We start from the raw sequence: 20,560 nt of genomic DNA on the forward strand, positions 1-20,560 counted from the left end.
CAGATTATAACTTCAGCCAGAGATAGGAAAAATGACAGAGTTCAGAAGAGATGTCTTTCGTAATTCTGCTAATGATTCAATTGCTTTGAGCAAATGATGTCATTAACATATCCCTGAAATTCTGAAGTAGGAGACACTCAGGTGCTAACCAAGTAGACCTGAAAAGCAACCAAATACTGACCTTCCAGTTGTTGAATAGCCTGGGCTGAATGAACTGCCTGTTCACTCTTATCTTGGAGAAGCTTTGAATTTTCCTCCTTTAGAGCATTACAGGCAGAATGTAGCTCTTGCTCAGTCTTCTGAAGACTCGAAATGTGAGAGATCTTCTCTTCCATTTCTGCTTTGTGCTTCTGCTCTAAAGCACTGTACCGGGACTGTAGTTCAGCCTGGGCTTGACTTGCTTGCTCAAGCTGCTCCAGAAGATGATGCATTTCTTCCTGCAGGTTATGGAAAGATAATTTTCTCTCCGTCACCTCAAGTTGCATCTTTTCCATTAGAATCTTGGACTCCTGTCTTTCTGTTTCCACAGTGTTCCTTAAAGTATTATGCTCAGCTTCCATCTGCTGTAACTGCTGAGAGAGAATCTAAGAAAAAAAGACAAAGCTTCATGAGCTATAAATTCATTCTTTCATTTCAATAAGCATAGTGAAGTACCTGTTCTAGGTGAAGCATGGGGCTAGAGACCCAGGACCAAACCTAAAATTGCATAAGACCCTGTATTTGCTCCTTGATACTTTCAACAGTTTCTATTCATACATACTTATTTGTGCGTCATCTTTTATTTTCTGTCTCTCCCATTACAAAATAAGTTCAATAAGTGAAGGGACTTTGTTTTATCGTCACTGTTCTCTAGCACCAAGTATAGTGCATGTCACAATGAGTACCTGGTGCTCAATAAATATTGAATGAACGAATGAATGAATGAATGTCGTTCCTGCCCTCATGGAACTCAGAGTTCAGTGGGAGTCACATTTAACCAGATAATTATAATTCAAAAGTGATAGAGGCCATAAGAGAGATACTTAGGTATTAACAGGAGCAGAGAAAAAGGGAAATTTGCCGAAAGTCACATAGTTGTAACTATTTGTATAGTAACTATCTAGTAAGAGGCACAACTGAGATTTGAACCTAACTGCCTGAAGACAGTGAGAGGAGCCTCGGGATCAGGATATAGGTTTTATTAGGATGGGAGATCTGGGAACATGTTTCTATGCAAGACGTCCTTCTCAAGAAGAGTTGAAAAATAAGAAGAAAGAAGATGATTGACTTTCTCCAGCAGCACGCAGCACCCAGATGAATAAGCAGAGAATCTGGACTATAGCACCGATTCTACATTAGGATTTGGCTACCTGAATGTGATAAGACAAGGACATAGGGAACCTAAGGTCTGATAAAAGAGTATTCCAAATGGTCAAACATGGGTCAACAGCAGATGGGGAAAGGAGAGAGGCCAAGAAAGAACTAACATACCAGAGGAACAAAGTGAAAGGACCGAAGGATCTCAATGAGAATAAAGGTCAAGACAGCCTGAGAAAGGGAATGACAGGATGGGTTACAGCCTGGGATGGGATACTTGAGCTTAAGATTTTAGAACATCTTTGTCTGATCACTTTAGATTCAGGGAATACTGCATGGTGGGATTATTTCAAGCCAACAGAAAATCAACAAAAACAAACAAGGGATAGTAAAAATCAGGCACAAGAACCATTCGAGATACCAAAGGAGCAAACTAACAGAAAGGAAACTCACTAGAAGACAGTATGACATTCTACAGAAACTAGGCTTCATGAGCTATAAATTCATTCTTTCATTTCAATAAGCATAGTGAATTCAATAAGCATAGGTGAAGCATGGGGCTAGAGACCCAGGACCAAACCTAAAATTGCATAAGACCTAAAAGCACAAAGGAAAAAGCAAGAATAAAAGATACAAATAAAAGCAAGAATAAAAGATACAAAAGGTAAGCTCATCGTTATATCACCACCATGTAAGCACAGGGTATTTGTTGAAAGAATGAATAAATGGCACCAATTCTCATAAGGCTTACGATGTTATGGAATGCCTGGGTGGCTCAGTTGGTTAAGCGTCTGACTTTTGATTTTGGCTCAGATCATGCTGTCACGATTCATGAGATAGAGCCCCAAGCTGGGCTCCCCATTGACAGCACAAAGCCTGCTTGGGATTCTCTCTCTCTCCCTTTCTCTCTGCCCCTCCTCCATTCCTCCATGTGTACATGCTCTCTCGCTCTCTCTATCTCTCAAAAATAAATGAGAGGCGCTCGGGTTGTGGCTTAGCCAGTTGAGTGTCTTACTTTGGCTCAGGTCATGATCTTGCGGTCTATGAGATCAAGTCCCGCGATGGGCTCTGTGCTGACAGTTCTGAGCCTGGAGTCTGCTTTGGATTCTGTGTCTCTATCTCTCTTTGCCCTCCCCCATTTTCTCTCTTTCTCAAAAATAAATAAACATTAAAAAAAAATATAAATAAATAAACAAACTTTAAAAAGAAGGCTTATGATGTTATATGTGCTGCCTGGGAAACTAAAGTGGAAATGAATACTCCACTCCTAAGACAGGCAGTAAAGATCACGAGGCAGTACCTGGTTTTTCTCTTCGGCAGTAGTCAGCTCCTGTTGTAGCAAGTCCACCACCTGAGCACGGCCCAATAAGGCTTCCTCATGCTCTTCAAGCTTCCTCTGCAGCACCCTTAATTTCTGAGAAGGAAATGTTTTAGATACAATGTGCTAAACCAATGAGCACCATTATCTGCTTACCTTTCGAAATATTATGTAGATTTGTGTACTTCTGTTTTTTGGATGTTGAGATGACAGATTAAAGAGTGGGACACCAGCATGCCATGCTCCCCCTCCAGCACAAAAAAGAATCTCCGAAATTGCCTTCTCCAGTACACTGACAACAACCAAACTGAGACAAAAGCAAGCCCCTGAATTAGGGAGGCTTTTTAATAATTAGAGAAAATTAAACATCCACTTCTAAAATTATATAGTCAATGTCCTACTCCTAAGTAACATAAGTACATGTATATCTCACTCACCAAAGAGAACATTCTCTGCAGGCAAGAACCATTTCTCTTCTAGCTTCATGCACAGGACATGCACTCGATACACATTTGTTGGATAAATAAATCAATGATACATGTATATATTAATATACTACTTCAAAGAGTGCTATATTCTGAAACTTTATTTAGTGGTGTATTCTGAAGGATTACTTAGAACGTGGAAGAAGTTTTCACTCAAAAACAATTAAATGCATCAACCATGAAATACCACTGGAGCACTTTTAGTTACCAGACTGCACTACACACTAAATAAAAACAAATACCTTCAAGTTAGTAGATGATAAACTTAAAAACAATGAAGCCAATTTCCAAAATATACCCAATGAATTTTTTTAGAATAATTGATTTAATAAGAGACTTTATGACTTCAAAATCACTCCTTTACATCTTTATAATTTTTTGAAAGTTTAAAACTGGCTTCATTGATTTGAAGCTTTGGATCAGGTCTTTAATGCAGCTACAATTGGCAAACTGAAGAGAAACCAATTTCTGACTACCACATACATTTGCCAATTAAATTTAGCTTTTGAGTACCAACAACCTGGTTAGAGGCATAAAAGGCAAGGTAAGGACAAGAAAAAATAAATAATTAATATGCAACAGAAGACAAGATCACCAAAAAGAAGCCAATTAAGGAGCACACTAAGACCAAGTAGAGAGCAGTATGCAAAGGTAGAAAATTTAATTAAAAGTTAACCAAATGACAGTCATTCTACTAAGTTTTAGCAACACACCTGTTGCATCTCTGTTTCCACATCTGCCTGGGTTACTAACTGAAGAAGCTCATCTTCATGAAGACGAACTTGTGTTTCAAAGCGGGCATCTTTCTCTCGGACCACCTGCTGCATGGAACTCAACTAAAGACACACACCAGAGAAACTATACACGTTACACTCCCCGAATATAGCACAAACAAAACTCACACACTATTCTCCAAAGATAGACACTGAGAACTGATAGACAATAGAGTTTTTAAATTAAATTTTTAATGTCAAGGATGAGAATGCTGAAAGAGAGACAGGCCTGACAATAACTTCCAGTGTAAGAGAAATCCTCTTATCAAATTCAGAAATCAGCCTAAATACAAATTGTGATTAAAAATTATATTTGCATGGCTACTAAAATGTTTAAATATACAAGAAGTATAGTTTTTAAAAGTTCTGCAGAGATTAGAATATTAAACCTACAAAGTGAAATTAGGTTTCTGTTAAGTCCTAGGCACATCAATATCACACTCAGGCTCAAACACTTTCAGTGAAAAATCTCATGCCCTATTAAGTCAAACTTCAAACTAATGGATCTTTTATTCAAAATTCTCTACAACTGGAATAAATCCCATTTGATCGTGGTGAATGATTTTTTAAATGTATTGGTTGGATTCAGTTTGGTAGTATTTTATTGAGAATTTTTGCATCCATGTTCATCAGGAATATCAACTTGTCTTATCTTCAAGGAACTGCTTTTACCAAAGACCTTGGTATATTTCTAAACTCTTACCACCTCTTCCTGACACCACTATTTTCAGGTGTCATTACCTGCAAGCTTCTAGATCACCCTTATTTGTAAATGGCTCTTAACAGAATAAAATGGAAATAAATAGACTGTGAGCTGTTTAACATCAGTGTTTTTGTTTTGTTCTGTTCTGCAGTTATGTGTGTGTGCACGTCCACATGTGTGTCTGCATATGAATGCCTACTTACTCATTTCTTTAAGATCTGTAGTGTGTGTGTGTGTGTGTGTGTGCGCACGTGCACATGTGTTGTCTGCATATGAATGCCTACTTATTCATTTCCTTAAGATCTGTAGTTGAGTATGCTGACCACATCTTAGCTTGCCCAGTTTGTATTGGTCCTTCAACCACTGCTAATTTTTTCAATTTATGACATCTTGAATTATCTCAGCTCTCCTTCTGGGTAGGAAAAAAATCTTTGTAATTTTTTTATCTTAATTCTGACATTACTATGAATCTGGAATCCTGTGTTCAAGTATATAGGCATTGGAGTCCTTCATTACCAAATGCATCTACGTATCCTTTCCTATAAATGTACCATATTCCTTTTTAATCTCTGTGACTTTGCTCAGACCATTCCTCACAAATGGAATACTTTCCCCCATCTTGTCGAGATTAATATCTATCCATCACAGTTTTGCCTAATTTTTCCATGTACCTTCCTTGGATCTCATGGTAACCTCTTTCATCTCTCAAAATACTGTCCATTTGTGTTGACGCTTGCTATTCACTCATTCTGAATGGTTTGCATTATGATGGATCTGTTAATAATATATTTATATTCTTGGCTTTCCATGTTTTATGCCACTCAGTAAAATACATATTTTGTATTTCTCTATGCTACATTATATATAGTGCTTCTGCCTAAAACAGACACAATAAAAGCTAATAGTTTTGTAAAAGTGAGGATTTCGGGATATACAATATTAACTGTATACATAGCAGCAGACCATCCATGGACAGAAAACACCGTTAATACTATAATTTATCAAAAAATTAAACACCCAATGGAAAAAATTAACTATTATGCAAAGATACTTCAAGGGAAAAAACAAATTCACGAGTCAAAAGCATTCTCAAGGGAAAAATATAGGGTTGGGTGGTCAAGCTGGAAATTTAGAAAAACAGCCAGAGAGAAGGATGCCAGTCCAAACAGTCTGGTCCTGGTAGCAGAAATAAATATGAAGAATGTCAAATACTAGTGCCTTTTAACATTGAATCATGTAACCTATACCACTTCCTCATCATATACTAAGAAACCTTCTGATTATAATTTAACTTCTCATTAAGATTTTACTATAGGGAAAGAAGGGACCTAATCATTTGTATTTCTTTTTGTTTACCTTACCAGTCCCCTCCAAACAACACAAGCCAAATCATAAAAGACTGAATTTCTGTGTGCTATTAAAACCAAATTACAGGACTGTAGAACTTAGAAACAGCCATCAATTAGGTTATGGCAAATTTATCAACACTTTTATTGTAACACTTTTATAGTAACACTTTTATTTTTCTACTACCATACCCTTCTCATTTCTACTGTAACATTCTAGTTACTATACTTTTATATACTAAGGTTTTCAAAAGTGTTTGAATTGGGGCACCTGGGTGGCTCAGTTGGTCGGGTGTCTGACTTTTGATTTTGGCTCAGATCATGATCTCATGGTTCATCAGTTTGAGCCCCATGTTGGGCTCTGTGTTGACAGTGCAGAGCCTGCTTGAGATTCTTTCTCTTTCCCTCTCTCCCTGGACTGCCACACCCCTGCTTGCATTCCTTCTCTCAAAAGAAATAAACTAAAAAAAAAAAAAAAAAAAGTGTCTGAATTGGCTTGTCATGTAATAACCCATTAGACTTTCATGATTCTTTATTCTAACCATTACGAGGTACCTTCCCCCCTACCTGAGCAGCTTGTTCTGCCTGCGTCTGGCTGAGCTGGGCTTTCAGAGTGCTAATGAGTTCTTCCTTCTCTTGGAGCTGTTGCTTCATAATTAAAAATTCTTCCACCTCTGTTGAGCGCTTATCAAATGGAAGAGACAGAAGGAAAAAAATAGTTATTTAAACAAAAGAATTAGCACGCTTAATTCTTTGACCTCGCCGTCTCATTTGCCCCAATACCTACCAATATCCTTCTAATTTCCACTTAACACAAAAGTGAACTACATGTGCGTAGTGGTTTTTAAAAAGTAATTATCAGAATTATTTGTCAGAGGAAAATAGAAGCAATAGCAGCAATTTTTCAACTTCTCTGAATCCTCACATTGAAACAGACAGCACAATTAAATAGTAAAACCAAAAACCCATAGATAATATTCACAATGAAATTAGGAAGGTAGTCCCACAAACTCCAAAATACAAGCAGGCAGAGCAAACCACCAGAAGGCACAAGACCTGCATGGTATTAAGAGCCTACTCAAAGGAAGAAGGCAGCAACAGAGCAACAGTAATGGCCTTGAGAACAGGAAAATCCCCAAATAGCCAACAAGTTCTTACTGGAAAGCACAGTTGGCCAATCTAAGAACAGCAGCTTAAATTGGCAGGGCTTTTCCATTCCCCAATACTGGGTAAATGTAAGGGATCCACAGGAAAAAGGACTAAAAGGCTAGATCAGCCTAGCCTCTCTGAATTCTCAAAACTGACTCATCAGGGCTGCCTTCCAAGATTCAGGGCTGCCTTCCAAGACACAGACCGGAAATAAGAAGAAACTTCTAGGAGTGAAATAAAAATTACGCAGAATAGAGATAACAGAAACAGAAGAAAAAGGTCTATACACATGTTGTATAATTCATTATCAACTAGCCACATGTGACTACAGAAGGCCTGAAATATGCCTAATGCAAATGAGGAGTTTAATTATAAATATAATTTAATTTTAATTAAAGTACAAATTATTTCCCATTAAATTCAACTGTATTTCAGTTCTTTGCATCATGTCATATACTCTTGAATTGTTAAACAAGTAAGAAGTATGCGTGCTATTCCTAGTATTACAATAAATACATCATCTAGTCAGTGTCAGTGGATTCACTCAGTTTGAATGATTTTTTTCCTACATACTCATGTAACACTGCAATGTGTTTATCTGAATCCTTTATGCAGACAACATGAGTCACAGTTGATACCTATGCAGATCATACGAAAAATGATGTTTCAGCCCTCAGTTCAGTTATTGGAGAGCGTTTAAGTATGTCTGGAACAACTTAAAATGAATCTACTTTTTCAATTGGAAATTTTATGAAATCTACACAGAGATGAAGTATTTCTAATGAGAATTTAGTAACCCAAATTGAGACATAATGTAAAAATACACACCAAATTTCAGACAGTGCAAAAAAAGAAAAATACACAAAAATAACTATATTAATTTCAAATGTATATTTTGAATATATTGGACTAAATGAAAAATATTTTTGAAATTAATTTTACCTTCCTGTTCTTTATCTTTTGTAATATAGCCACTACAAAATTTTGAAAATTATACATGTGGTTTACATTATATTACTATTGAATCCAGCTGCCAGATCTTTGGACAGACACACACACACACACACACACACACACACACACAAAAGAGAGAGAGAGAGAGAGAGAGAGAGAAAAGTCTCTTCAGTAAATAAAGTTCTCCTGAACGAAGCCTCTCTCCAAAAGTTTAGACAAATTAACTGCACACAAAAATAAGGAACATAAAAGGATCAAGGTTAAATTTCATACAAAGTTATTATTAAAAAAAAGACTAAGGAGCAGAATAATATTCTTAAACGTCATAATAACAGAACTGAGACATGTTAAAAATAAAATAAAATAAAAAACCAAACCCGCCATGTATTTCAAAAGTTGTTAAAAAATAAAGAAAATTATATAAAACACAGAAGAACAACATAAATCAAAATTAGAAATTTCAGAAAAAGAAATCTAAACAAGAAATAACACAAAAGTAAACAAACACAAAACAGAATGCCTTAAGTGAAGTAAGAAAAAAAAAAGAAAGTTACAGTGAAGAAAGAAAGAAAAAGGAACTAAGAGTGACAAATACTAAAGATAATCAAAGAAGGAACATACAGATAATAGAAGTTCTTAAAGAAGAAAACATACCAAATATTACAAGCTATATAATTCAAGAAAACTCTTCTGAAATAAAAAATATGTGAAACCATATATTAAAAAAGCATAATAGGGGGCGTCTGGGTGGCTCAGTTGGTTGAGCATCAGACTTCGGCTCAGGTCATGATCTCGTGGTCTGTGAGTTCGAGCCCTGCATCAGGCTCTGTGCTACAGCTCAGAGCCTGGAGCCTGCTTCGGATTCTGTGTCTCCCTCTCTCTCTGCCCCTCCCCCACTTGTGCTCTGTCTCTCTCACTCTCTCTCTCTCTCTGTCAAGGGTGAATAAACATTAAAATTTTTTTTTTTAAAAAGCATAATAGGAATCCACAAATGTCAACCACGAATGGCAAACACTGATTACTAGACTTAGGCAGGAAGGAAGGGAAGTTGGTGAGGGAAGGAAAGGGAAGAAGAAAGAAAATTGACAGATACATAGGTAAGCATCTGTTGGGTATCTAGAAAAATGTATTTATGGTATAATAATCCATTGGGCCTTAGTGATTCATTAACCTAATGATTATGAGGTGACTAAACACCCCTACCTGTGTAGTTTGCTCTGCCTGTGCCTGGGTAAGTTGGGCTTGCAAACAGCTAATTAGTTCTTCCTTCTCCTGGAGTTTATGTTTTATCTTTTCTACTTCCATCTCTTCCTCTGTAGAACTCTTATCATGCTGAAAATACAGGAGATAAAGTTATTTATTTAAAATAATTACAACTAATACATATGTGATCTTTTGTTCTAACTTGCCCTATATAACTATTTGATTATAGTTTCATAAATGGGAGCAAGAAATAACACCTGACCTATCAACCAGGAAGGAATCTTAGAGTTTTCCCATTTTAGTATGGCCAGGTAGCTCCTTGCTAGACTCATCCTCAATCAGATAACAGCTATCAACTCTGAACAATACAGGAAAACAGCTACTTGGAAATGCTAGAGGGCAACCAAAAGCAGGAAGATACTGGAAGGGAGTCAATACTTGGAAGGAATGATACTGAGTTTCCCATTTTTATGGTTTTTTTGTCTGAGGACAAAACCAGTCAGCACCACACAGGACTCAAACTTAATAGAAAATTCATAGTCTCACTGCCTTGAAAAACCAGAGGACAGAATTTAGGAAAACACAGGTGCTGTTAAGTGAGGGGCAAAACGTCATACAAGACCCAGTAAAGGGAAATCCAAATCTTTCAAGTCTATTTTTTCCCCCCGAAAAGTTCTTCCTCAGATTGAACCAGACTCTCCCTCCCTACTGAATTCACCACCCTCAAATGAACCAAGTCTGCTTATTAGAACTACGCAAGATAATTTTATACTTTCTTCTACGTAATACTTTGTCAAGCATCTGAGGATTGCTGTCATTTCTTCGACTATACTTTCCAGAGACTGTCTAGCTCTGTAAATGGGTATCCAATAGTATAAAGCTGCTATAACTAATTGCTGAAACTTAGAAATCATTTGAATTCAACCCTCTTATTTAACAGAAGAAGGAAATGAAGTTGTGGTCTCAGGCCTTTAAAAAAAAAAAAAAAGCAGAGTATAAAATGGATAACTTAAAAATCTAACAACATAGTAGAGGGAAAGTTAGAAGAAACAAAGCAACGTGGGGAGACAGGCTGGTACCACAACTATGAGAAGAAACAAGTATCAGAGGAAAAACCAAGAACTAAGAAAAGAATCTAGATGAACAAGTAATCTGAGAAGAATAAGAAAAGCTCCTAAAATAAGTTTTGAGAAGTTAAATAAAGCTATGGAAAAGTAATGTCTTCTGAGCATTAGATCCAGAGAAAAAAGACTAACCAGGGTACTAGGAAGCTAACCAGTGACCCCAAGGGTTGTGCCTAGAGAATCAATTACAACCTCATTTCCCAAAACTAAAAACATTGAACAAGGTGGAATTAAGAAAATGAAAATAATGGGGTGCCTGGGTGGCTCAGTTGGTTAAGGTTCTGACTTCAGCTCAGGTCATGAACTCACGGTCTGTGTGTTCAAGCCCCGCATCAGGCTCTGTGCTGACAGCTCAGAGCCTGGAGCCTGCTTCAGATTCTGTGTCTCCCTCTCTCTCTGCCCCTTGGCTGCTTGCACTCTGTCTCTCTCTGTCTCTTTCTGTCTCTCTCTGTCTCTCTCTGTCTCTCTCTCTCTCTCAAAAATAAAAAAACATTTAAAAAAAAGAAAAAGAAAAAGAAAATAAAAATAAATAGATCTCTTAGGCAGAGTTAAGGCTAGGCCAACTACAATGTGCACATGTGATATGCCGGCCTCCATTATATTCTAAAGCTCCTTGCTAGACTTCAAAAAACTGAAGTTTCTTGTTCACTAAATGGCTGGTTGAATGTGAATATCTGGGGTTTAACCATATAGAAAAGCAATAGTAATGTGTTGGGACAATACTCTTTCTTAAAAGGCACCACTTTCCTTATTCCTCTAACCCTGATCTTAAATTGTTTTGCTGGTGACAGGTGACAGTCATAAACCAAGAAAGCACCCCTCACACGGAGCCCAAGGCAATCTAGTTGATTCAGTTACAATGCATGAAACATTAATCCACTAATATATGGCCACATGAAGATACAGAATATTCTATGTCAAGTCACTGACTAAAAGAATTCAGAGCTGGTGGAAACCTTACAGACTATGTAGTTTAATATTCTAACCAAAGATGAAATTCCACCAAAAAGTATGTGCCTCTCCCATCTAAATTCCTCACTCCAGTATACTTTTCCTGTTAGCCTTTTTAATACTCTGAAGGCCTAGGTCACATTTCATTTCTATATTTTCTGTTGGCCTTTTATTCTATCTGTGTGTGGCCCAGAGCCCAGCTAGACTGCAAGCTCAATAAGAAAGTACAACATTTAGTGTTGTAACTTCATAAATTTTTGTGATTAGGGAAGATCTGTTATAATGGGAGGCTTTTCCACTCAGAAAATGTGTATTGTATCCAGTCACCATACCTTGGAAAGTTGCTCCTCTGACTGAGGTTCTGTAGGCAGGACAGTCCCTCCTTGTGCCTTCATTTCTTCTATGTGCTTATTCAAAGAAGTTAATTTGGCCTTAGCATGAAGTTTTAGTTTTTTTATTTTATTATCAGCAGCTTTTCTTTCTTCCTGTCAGAGAACAATGATGGTAAGTATATAAATGTTTATTCATCACATACCTAGTACATAACAAAAAGTTATTCTCAATAGGCATCATTTTACAGTATGAGGGAAATAAGAATCACATTCTCTAATCACTTAAGTGAAAAGAAAAATGTAAGTGAATGTTGTGTCTGTCTTTTATCAAATGCTTGGCAGGAAAGGAGAAAAACCATGGTACCTGTAGAACTTCATCCTTTTGTTGCAGTTGAATGTCCTTCTGTCTAACGATTTCTTTTAGCTCCACCACCAACTGCTCAGCATAAGCCAGGCGCTCCAGAACATCCTCTTGTGTTCTATTGTTAAATTCCATGTCAGATTCTTGGGGTAATGCCTAGTATTTAGACAAAAAGTTGCCAATGCACCAGGGAAAAGACATTAGCACCGAGAGAAAAGAGTTCCTTCATTGCAACATCATTTTATCTTTTCCCCAACTCACCTCCATACTTAAGAAATCTTTCTAACTCTGAGACAATAATTATCATCATAGCCATGAAAATATATTGAGTATTTTAGAAATGTGAAGCATTTCACAAACATTATCTCATTTATGAGAGTATCCTAATTTTACCAAAGAGAAAAATAAAGGCAAGCAAAGATAACAAACTAGCAAGTGGAAGACCCCAAAATTTAAATTTAAGAGAGCAGTTGAATAAAATTCTCTCAACCACTAGGCAATACTGCTTGTCTTTCAGAAAACTAAAGGGCTTCTTTTGATTCCTTATGTGACCATCAGAAAATACAATGCAAACTATAAGAGAAGTGTGGATAAATTTACAATAGCAAACATATCTTCAAACCTGAAAGGTGCCCTAGTACTGCCACTTATTATTCAAACCTTTCCTAGGGAACAGGATATATACCTGAGGAGAAGTTAAAACAATCTAGCTAGCACTAAACAAGGCTCAGGGGACAATGAGAAAGATCTTTCCAATCTCATCCAGGACTTGACTCCCATCACTGTGGCTTATAGGCTACAAACTTATAGGAGAAGGATCATTTATAAAGTATCAATATTTTTCTTAATCCTCTCTTCCACCTAGCACAATGGAGGCTGCTCAAAACCTTCTATCTTCCTTTTCCTCAGAAGAACACAGAATATATGTCTCATCAGTTTAATTTAGAACGGAGCTACTCACAGGGTCTAGGGAAGCCCTCATATTCTGATCAGTGTCATCTCCTGATAATTCATGCAAAACAACATTGGCTAATCCTGACAATCGGCTCAGCATTTCTGCAGGAAAAGAAAACATAAACAGTAAAATGGACATAGGCTTCTCTTGTACTGGCAACTATATCATCTATAAGTGAAAAGCATGATGATGTATTTAAAAAGGCATTTGAGGGGCGCCTGGGTAGAGCATCCGACTTCAGCTCAGGTCATGATCTCGTGGTTAGTGAGTTCGAGCCCCATGTCAGGCTCTGGGCTGACAGCTCAAAGGCTGGAGACTGCTTCAGATTCTGTGTCCTCCCTCTCTCTCTGCCCCTCCCCCATTCATGTTCTCTCTCTCTCTCTCTCTCTCTCTCTCTCAAAAAAAATAAAATAAACATTAAAAAAAATTGTTTTAAAAAGGCATTTGAGTATGTGCAGTGTAGTCACATAGTGTTCTTTTCAGTGGCAACTGCACTGCACTCAAATAACCACCACTAACATTTTCTAAATAAAATACAGATACATAATTGTTTTGTGGGAAGTAAAAATGTCTTATAAGTTACCTTTAATCCATTTTCTTTCATCATAATTTCATTTACAAACATGAACTTCTAACATTCCTTCCCCTGCCAGAAGATTATTCTCTCCTACTTTGTCAAATAAATCCTGTGATGTAACAAAATTTTTCTTTTTATGTGCCCTCATGAACCCCATTCTTTCAGGAGGGTTTCCTGATAACCTATGTGGTTTTGCTAAAATTTAAATATAATCCTTGTTTAAATGTATAGCATTAAATGCATATATTAGAAAAGGAAAAGGGATTTAAATCAGCAACCTGTGCTGCTTCTGTAGGAAATTAGAAAAAGAAGAGCAAAGTAAAACAAATATAAGCAGAAAAAAATTCAGGTTAGAGCAGAGACTAATAAAATTGAAAATAGAAAAATACAGAAAATCACTAAAACCAAAAGATGATTCTTAAAGAGTAAGTTCAAACTAAAATCAGCTGAATGTAACATAGACTGCTATCTGCAGAAGAGGTTATATACAAACCTAATGGTACCCTTATATCAAAAACCACTAAAAAATATGCAAAGTATAAAGAGAAAGAAATCCAAATATATCACTAAAGAAAATCAGCAAACTATGAAAGAGATAAAGACAAGAAAGGATCAGAGAATATCTCCAGGAACAACCATAAAACAAATAATAAAACGGCAGTAAATACATACCTATCAACAATTACTTTGGATGTAAATGTACTAAACACTTCAATTAAAAGACACAGCGTGACAGAACAGATTTAAAAAAATAAGGCCATCTGTAAGCTGCCTACAGGAGAAGACTCATTTCAGACCTAAAGATACATGCAGATTGAAAATAGGGCACGGAGAAATATTTATCATGCAAATGGATGTCAAAAGAGAGCTTGAGTACCAATAGTTATATGGGACAAAGCAGACTTTAAAACAAAGACTGTAACAAGAGATTTTTTTTTTAAGTTTATTTATTTTGAGAGAGAGAGTGTGAGTGGGGCAGAGGCAGAGAGAAAGGGAGAGAGAGAAACCCAATCTCATGAACCCTGAGATTATGACCTGAAAGGAAACCAAGAGTCGAACGATTAACTTGACTGAGCCACCTGGGTGCCCCAAATACATATTCTTCTCAAGTGCACAGGGAGCATTCTCCAGAACAGATCACAAAATAAGCCTAAACAAATTCAAGAAAACTGAAGTCATACCATACATTGTTATTGAACACAATGCTATGAAAATACAAGTCAATCACAAGAAAAAATCTGGAAAGAACACAAATACATGGAGTTTAAATAACACGAATACATGGAGTTTAAATAACATGCTACTAAACAATGAATGTGTTAATCAGGAAACAAAAGAAGAAATAAAAAAGTATATGGAAACAAATGAAAATGAAAATGGTCCAAAAGCTTTGGGATGCAGCAAAAGCAGTTCTAAGAGGGAAGTTAATTGCAATACGGGCCTACCTACCTCAAGAAGTAATAAATTTTCAAATAAACAACCTAACCTTATACCTAACGGAGCTAAAAAAAAGAAACACAAACAAAACCTAAAACCAGCAAAAGGAAGGAAATAATAAAGATTAGAGCAAATAAATGATATGGAAACTAAAAAAATAGCATAGATCAATGAAACCAGGAGCCAGACTTATCAAAGGGGGGGGAGGGGGGAGAGGAAGGAAGGACTCAAATAAAATCACAAATGAGAGGAGAAATAACAACCAACACCACAGAAATGCAAACAATTATAAGAGAATATTATGAAACACTATATGTCAACAAACTGGACAACCTGGAAGAAATAAATTCCTAGAAACACATAAACTATCAAAAATGAAACAAGAAATAGAAAATCTGAACAGACTAATAACCAGAAAAGAAACTGAATCAGTAGTCAAAAACTCCCAGCAAAACAAGTCAGAGGTGAATTCTACCAAACTAGAATACCATTTAGCTATTCTTCTCAAAATTTTGCAAAAACATAGCAAAGGGAGGAAAACTTTCAAATTCATTCTATGAGGCCAGTAGTAGACTGATTTCAAAAACAGATAAAGACACCACTTAAGAGAACTACAAGTCAGTATCCCTGATGAACACAGATTTAAAAATCCTCAACAAAATACTAGCAAATCAAATTAGTATTTTAAAAAAATCATTCATGATCAAGGAGGATTTATTCCTAGGCTACAAGAATGGTTCAATATTTGCAAATCAATCAGTGTGATAATCACATCAATAAGAGGAAGGTTAAGAACCACAAGATCATTTCAATAGATACAGAAAAGGCAGTTGATAAAGTACAATATCAATTCATGATAAAAATCTTCAGCAAAGTAGCTGTAGAGGGAATATACCTCAAAATAATAAAAGCCATATATGAAAAACCCACAGCCAACATCAAAAACTGAGAGATTTTCCTCTAAGGTTAGGAACAAGAGAAGGTTGTCCACTCTCACTGCTTTTATTCAACATAGAAGTCCTGGCCACAGCAATCAGGTAAGAGAAAGAAATAAAAGGCATCCAAATAGGTAAGGAAGAACTGAAACTTTCATTATTTGCAGATGACATGATACTATATATAAAAAACCCAAAGGACTCCATCAAAAACTGCTAGAACTGATAAATGAATTCAGTAAAACTGCAGGATACAAAACCAATGTACAGAAATCTGTTGCATTTCTATACACCAATAATGAAGCAGAAGAGAAATTAAGAAAACAATCCCATTTGTAACTGCACCAAAAATAATTAAATACCTAGGGATAAACCTAACTAAAGAAGAGAAATAATTGTACTCTAAAAACTATAAAACACTGAAGAAAGAAACTGTAAATGACACAAAGAAATGGAAAAACATTCTATGCTCATGGATTGGAAGAACAAATATTATTAAAATGTCTATACTACCCAAAGCAATCAACAGACTTAATGCAACCCCCCCCCCCAAATACCAACACCATTTTTCACAGAACTAGAACAAACAATTCTACAATTTGTATGGAACCACCAAAGACCCCAAATAGCAAAAGCAATCATGAAAAAGAGAAACAAAGCTGTAGGCATCACAATTCTGAAATTCAAGTTATATTACAAAACTGTGGTAATCAAAACAGTATGGTACTGGCACAAAAACAGACCCATAGATCAATGGAACAGAATAGAAAACCGAGAAATAAACCCACAACGATATGGTCAATTAATCTTTGACAAAGCAGGAAAGAATATCCAATGGGAAAAAGACTCTCTTCAATAAGGAAGAGGAAAACATTAGGAAAGCGGGACAGCAACATGCAAAAAGAAAGAAACTGGATCACTTTCCTATACCTTACACAAAAATAGATTCAAAATGGATTAAAGACCTGAATGTGAGATATGAAACCATAAAAATCCTAGAAGAGAACACAGGCAGTAACCTCTTTGACATTGGCTGTTGCACTTTTTTCTAGATATATCTCCTAAGACAAGGGGGAAAATGCAAAAATAAATTATTGGGACTATATCAAAATGAAAAGCTTCTGCACAGCAAAGGAAATATCAACAAAATGCAAAGTCAACTTGCAGAATGGGAGAAGATATTTGCAAATGACATATCCTATAAAGGGTTAGTATAAAACTCAACACTAAAAAAAATAATCATCACCTAATTAAATTATGGGCAGAAGACATGAACAGACATTTCTTCAAAGAAGTCATGGAGATGGCTGACACATAAGAAGGTGTTCATCATCACTTACCATAAGGGCAATGCAAATCAAACCACAATGGTTTATCACTTCACACTTGTCAGAATAGCTAAAATCAACAACACAAGAAACAACAGGTGTTGGCAAGGATGTGGAGAAAAAGGAACACTCTTGCACTGTTGGTGAGAATGCAAATTGGTGTAGCCACTCTGGAAAACAGTATGGAGGTTCCTCAAAAAGTTAAAAATAGAACTACCATATGATCCAGCAATTGCACTACTAGGTATTTGCCCAAAGAATACAAAAAACTAATTCAAAGGGATACACATACCCCTATGTTTATTTACAACAGCCATGATATGGAAGCAGCCCAACTGTGTCCATAGATTGATGAATAAAGAAGATATGGTATGTGTGCATATATAAATATATACATATATATGTATATATATACATACATATATACATATATATGTGTATACACATGTGTGTATGTGTATGTGTGTATATATAAATATATACATATATGTATATATATACATACATATATATGTGTATGTATGTATATGTATGTATGTATATATATATACACACAAAAAAGAATATTATGCCACCATAAAAAAATAACAGAATCTTGCCATTTGCAATAACATGGATGGAACTAGAGAGTATAATCCTAGGTGAAATAAGTCAGTCCAACAAAGGCAAATACCATATGATACCACTCATATGAAGAATTTAAGAAAAAACAAATAAGCAAAGGGGGAAAAAAGAGACAAATAAAGAAACAGACTCTTAATTATAGAGAACAAACTGATGATTACCAGAGGGAGGTGGGTGAGGGGATGGGTTAATTAGGTGATGGGGATTAAGGAGTGCACTTATTGTAATGAGTACCGGGTAATATATGGAATTTTCTTTTTATGTTTGTTTATTTATTTTGAGGGGGGAGGGGCAGAGAAAGAGGAAGAGAGAGAATCCCAAGCAAGCTCTGTGCTGACAGCACAGACCCCAATGCAAGGCTCTATCTCATGAAACGTGAAATCATCACCTGAGCCAAAATCAAGAGTCAGATGCTTAACTGACTGAGCCACCCAGGTGCCTCTGATGTATGGAATTGCTGAATCACTATATTGTACACCTGAAATAAATATAACACTATACGTTAGCTAACTAGAATTAAAATAAAAACTTAAAAAAAAAAAGTTTGTTCTTTGAAAAGATCAACAAAATTGACAATGCTCTAGTCAGGCTGACCAAGAAAAAAATAAATAAATAAAGACACAGTTATCAATATCAGTTATGAAAAAGGAGACATCAGTACAGATCTAACATACATTAAAATATTGTAACGCAACAGTACAAATAATTCTATGCCCATAAATTCATCAACATAGAAGAAATGGGATAATTCCTTAAAAGATATAAGCTAAAAAAACTCACTAAAGAAGAAAAAGACAAATATAGATAATACACACAAAATAATATACATACACATAATACACACAAATATATAAATACACATACACCCACACATTCCTTATTTATTATTTACTCATTCATTCATTCAGATCAGTGTCAACTGCTAGTCCATAGAAGTGAGAATATTAATGTTTTGATAGGAAAAATCAAAATAGAACTGGACTGTGCATAACACTAGTATAAGTAATTACACTAAATTTTATGTTTAATGATAAAATGTTATTTGGCCTTCAAAAGCCTCAGCAGGGAGAAATATAAAAGCTCTTGTACAAAATAAGCACTTGAACTAAAAACAATTACCCCTAAAGTTTTCTTCTACTTAGAACAGTAATAATGTTTAGGGCAACCATGGTCCTTAATTAAAAAAGAAGTGGTGAGGTCTTTGTTTCTATAACAGGTTATCTTGGATAACCAAACTAGCATATAACACTTAGAAAAGAGATGTACATGAAACTTTAGGAAAAAGAAAACCACTCCTAGAAGGGCAACATAGGACCACATATAACTATATATATAACTACTAAAAAGGCAACATAGGGCCACACATAAATATATAGGACCATATATAACCACTCATTCAAGCTGTGAGACTTATAACTATAGTCAGTTAAAAAAAATCACAACTCACCATTACACAGACTAAACTTTGTTTTCAACTCTCAAGACTGAATTTTCTATAGCAATCATTAGTGAAAGAAATGAACACCATTAACTATGTGCCTAATAGGCACATAGATTTGCACTAATCAAAGAAAGTCATAACAGAACCTAATCTATCAAACAGGATCATTTTATCTTCAGATTTTTCAGACCACATCAGGAATAAACACACACACACAAAATCAACCAACTGATGGGGACTCTGAAAAAATGGGGATTGCAAACAGCACAGATTATGGGAACTTCCCGATTTCCCACATAAAAATTGACAAAGCAACTAGATAACAAAACTAAAAACCCATATACAGGCTTTACCAAAAAAACAATGTGACAAAGTTTCCCACAAACTCTAAAATAAACATGGATATAGATAAACCACCAACAGCCCAAGATCTGCATGTCATTGTTGTCCATGTGGGAGGAAAAGGGAAGTGAAGAGTGACAGAATGTTCCACCCCAAAATCTGTCACTTTGGCTTAAAGATTATTTTGAGCTAAAGGCACTTGAAAAATAGCAGGTACAAGAAGGATGCTCTGACCTGTCCTTTTTCTTCCTGAAAGCAAGATACAAAATCTCATATGGAAGATGTCCTCCTTATATTAGAAGGAAAGTAACATTCTTATCTCCAGGGATGGGGAGTTGAAGCCAAGAGGAATCTGTACAAACAAACCTTGTATGTGAATCCTTATCTTCCTAGTCACTTTTCCATGATTAACTACCCCTTTGCCTTGTACTGTTATCACAATTTACTGCTCCTTGTCCAACTCAATATATAAGTGTTCCATTCTAATTGCTTCTTTTAGTCTTCATTTCCTTATGAGGGCTCCAGTGTCACTTAAAATTTATACTAAATAAATCTGTATGCTTTCCCTGTTAATCTGTCCTATGTATATTTAATTCTCCATCCAAAAACCTTAACAGGAAAGAGGTAAAATAATGCTGCCATACAGAAGCTATAAGACTGTGACAGATAAACCAAGAGAACCACAAAAGAGCCAGTGGGTATTCACTGGAAAATGTGCTGAGCCAATTAAAGAATAGCAGCTGAAAGAGGGAGGTATATCCATACTCCAACACACATAAGAGCAAGGAGCCTGCAAGATTTAAAATGACTAAAGAGTCTGGGTCCCATGAACTCTCAAAACTGAAGAGTCATGGCTCTCTTTCAGAACAGGGCCTCTAGTAAGAGTAGAACCAAAATGCATCAAAACTGAGTCAACAGACAACAAA

The 20,560-nt window shown here is 35.9% G+C and overlaps 1 protein-coding gene across 1 annotated transcript in view; it reads right to left on the bottom strand.

Annotated features, from left to right (window-relative positions):
* GOLGB1 (golgin B1) overlaps nt 1–20,560 on the bottom strand; it is an 83,186-nt gene that overhangs the window by 55,899 nt on the left and 6,727 nt on the right. The window contains 8 exon segments of the mRNA XM_043594282.1: nt 182–584; nt 2,597–2,710; nt 3,813–3,935; nt 6,489–6,605; nt 9,228–9,356; nt 11,635–11,787; nt 11,999–12,151; nt 12,957–13,051. Of these exon segments, the coding sequence (XP_043450217.1) occupies nt 182–584; nt 2,597–2,710; nt 3,813–3,935; nt 6,489–6,605; nt 9,228–9,356; nt 11,635–11,787; nt 11,999–12,151; nt 12,957–13,049 (1,285 nt within the window). The 5' untranslated portion in view covers nt 13,050–13,051.

The sequence above is a fragment of the Prionailurus bengalensis genome, chromosome C2 (assembly GCF_016509475.1).
Source record: "Prionailurus bengalensis isolate Pbe53 chromosome C2, Fcat_Pben_1.1_paternal_pri, whole genome shotgun sequence".
Taxonomy (NCBI): Eukaryota; Metazoa; Chordata; class Mammalia; order Carnivora; family Felidae; genus Prionailurus; species Prionailurus bengalensis.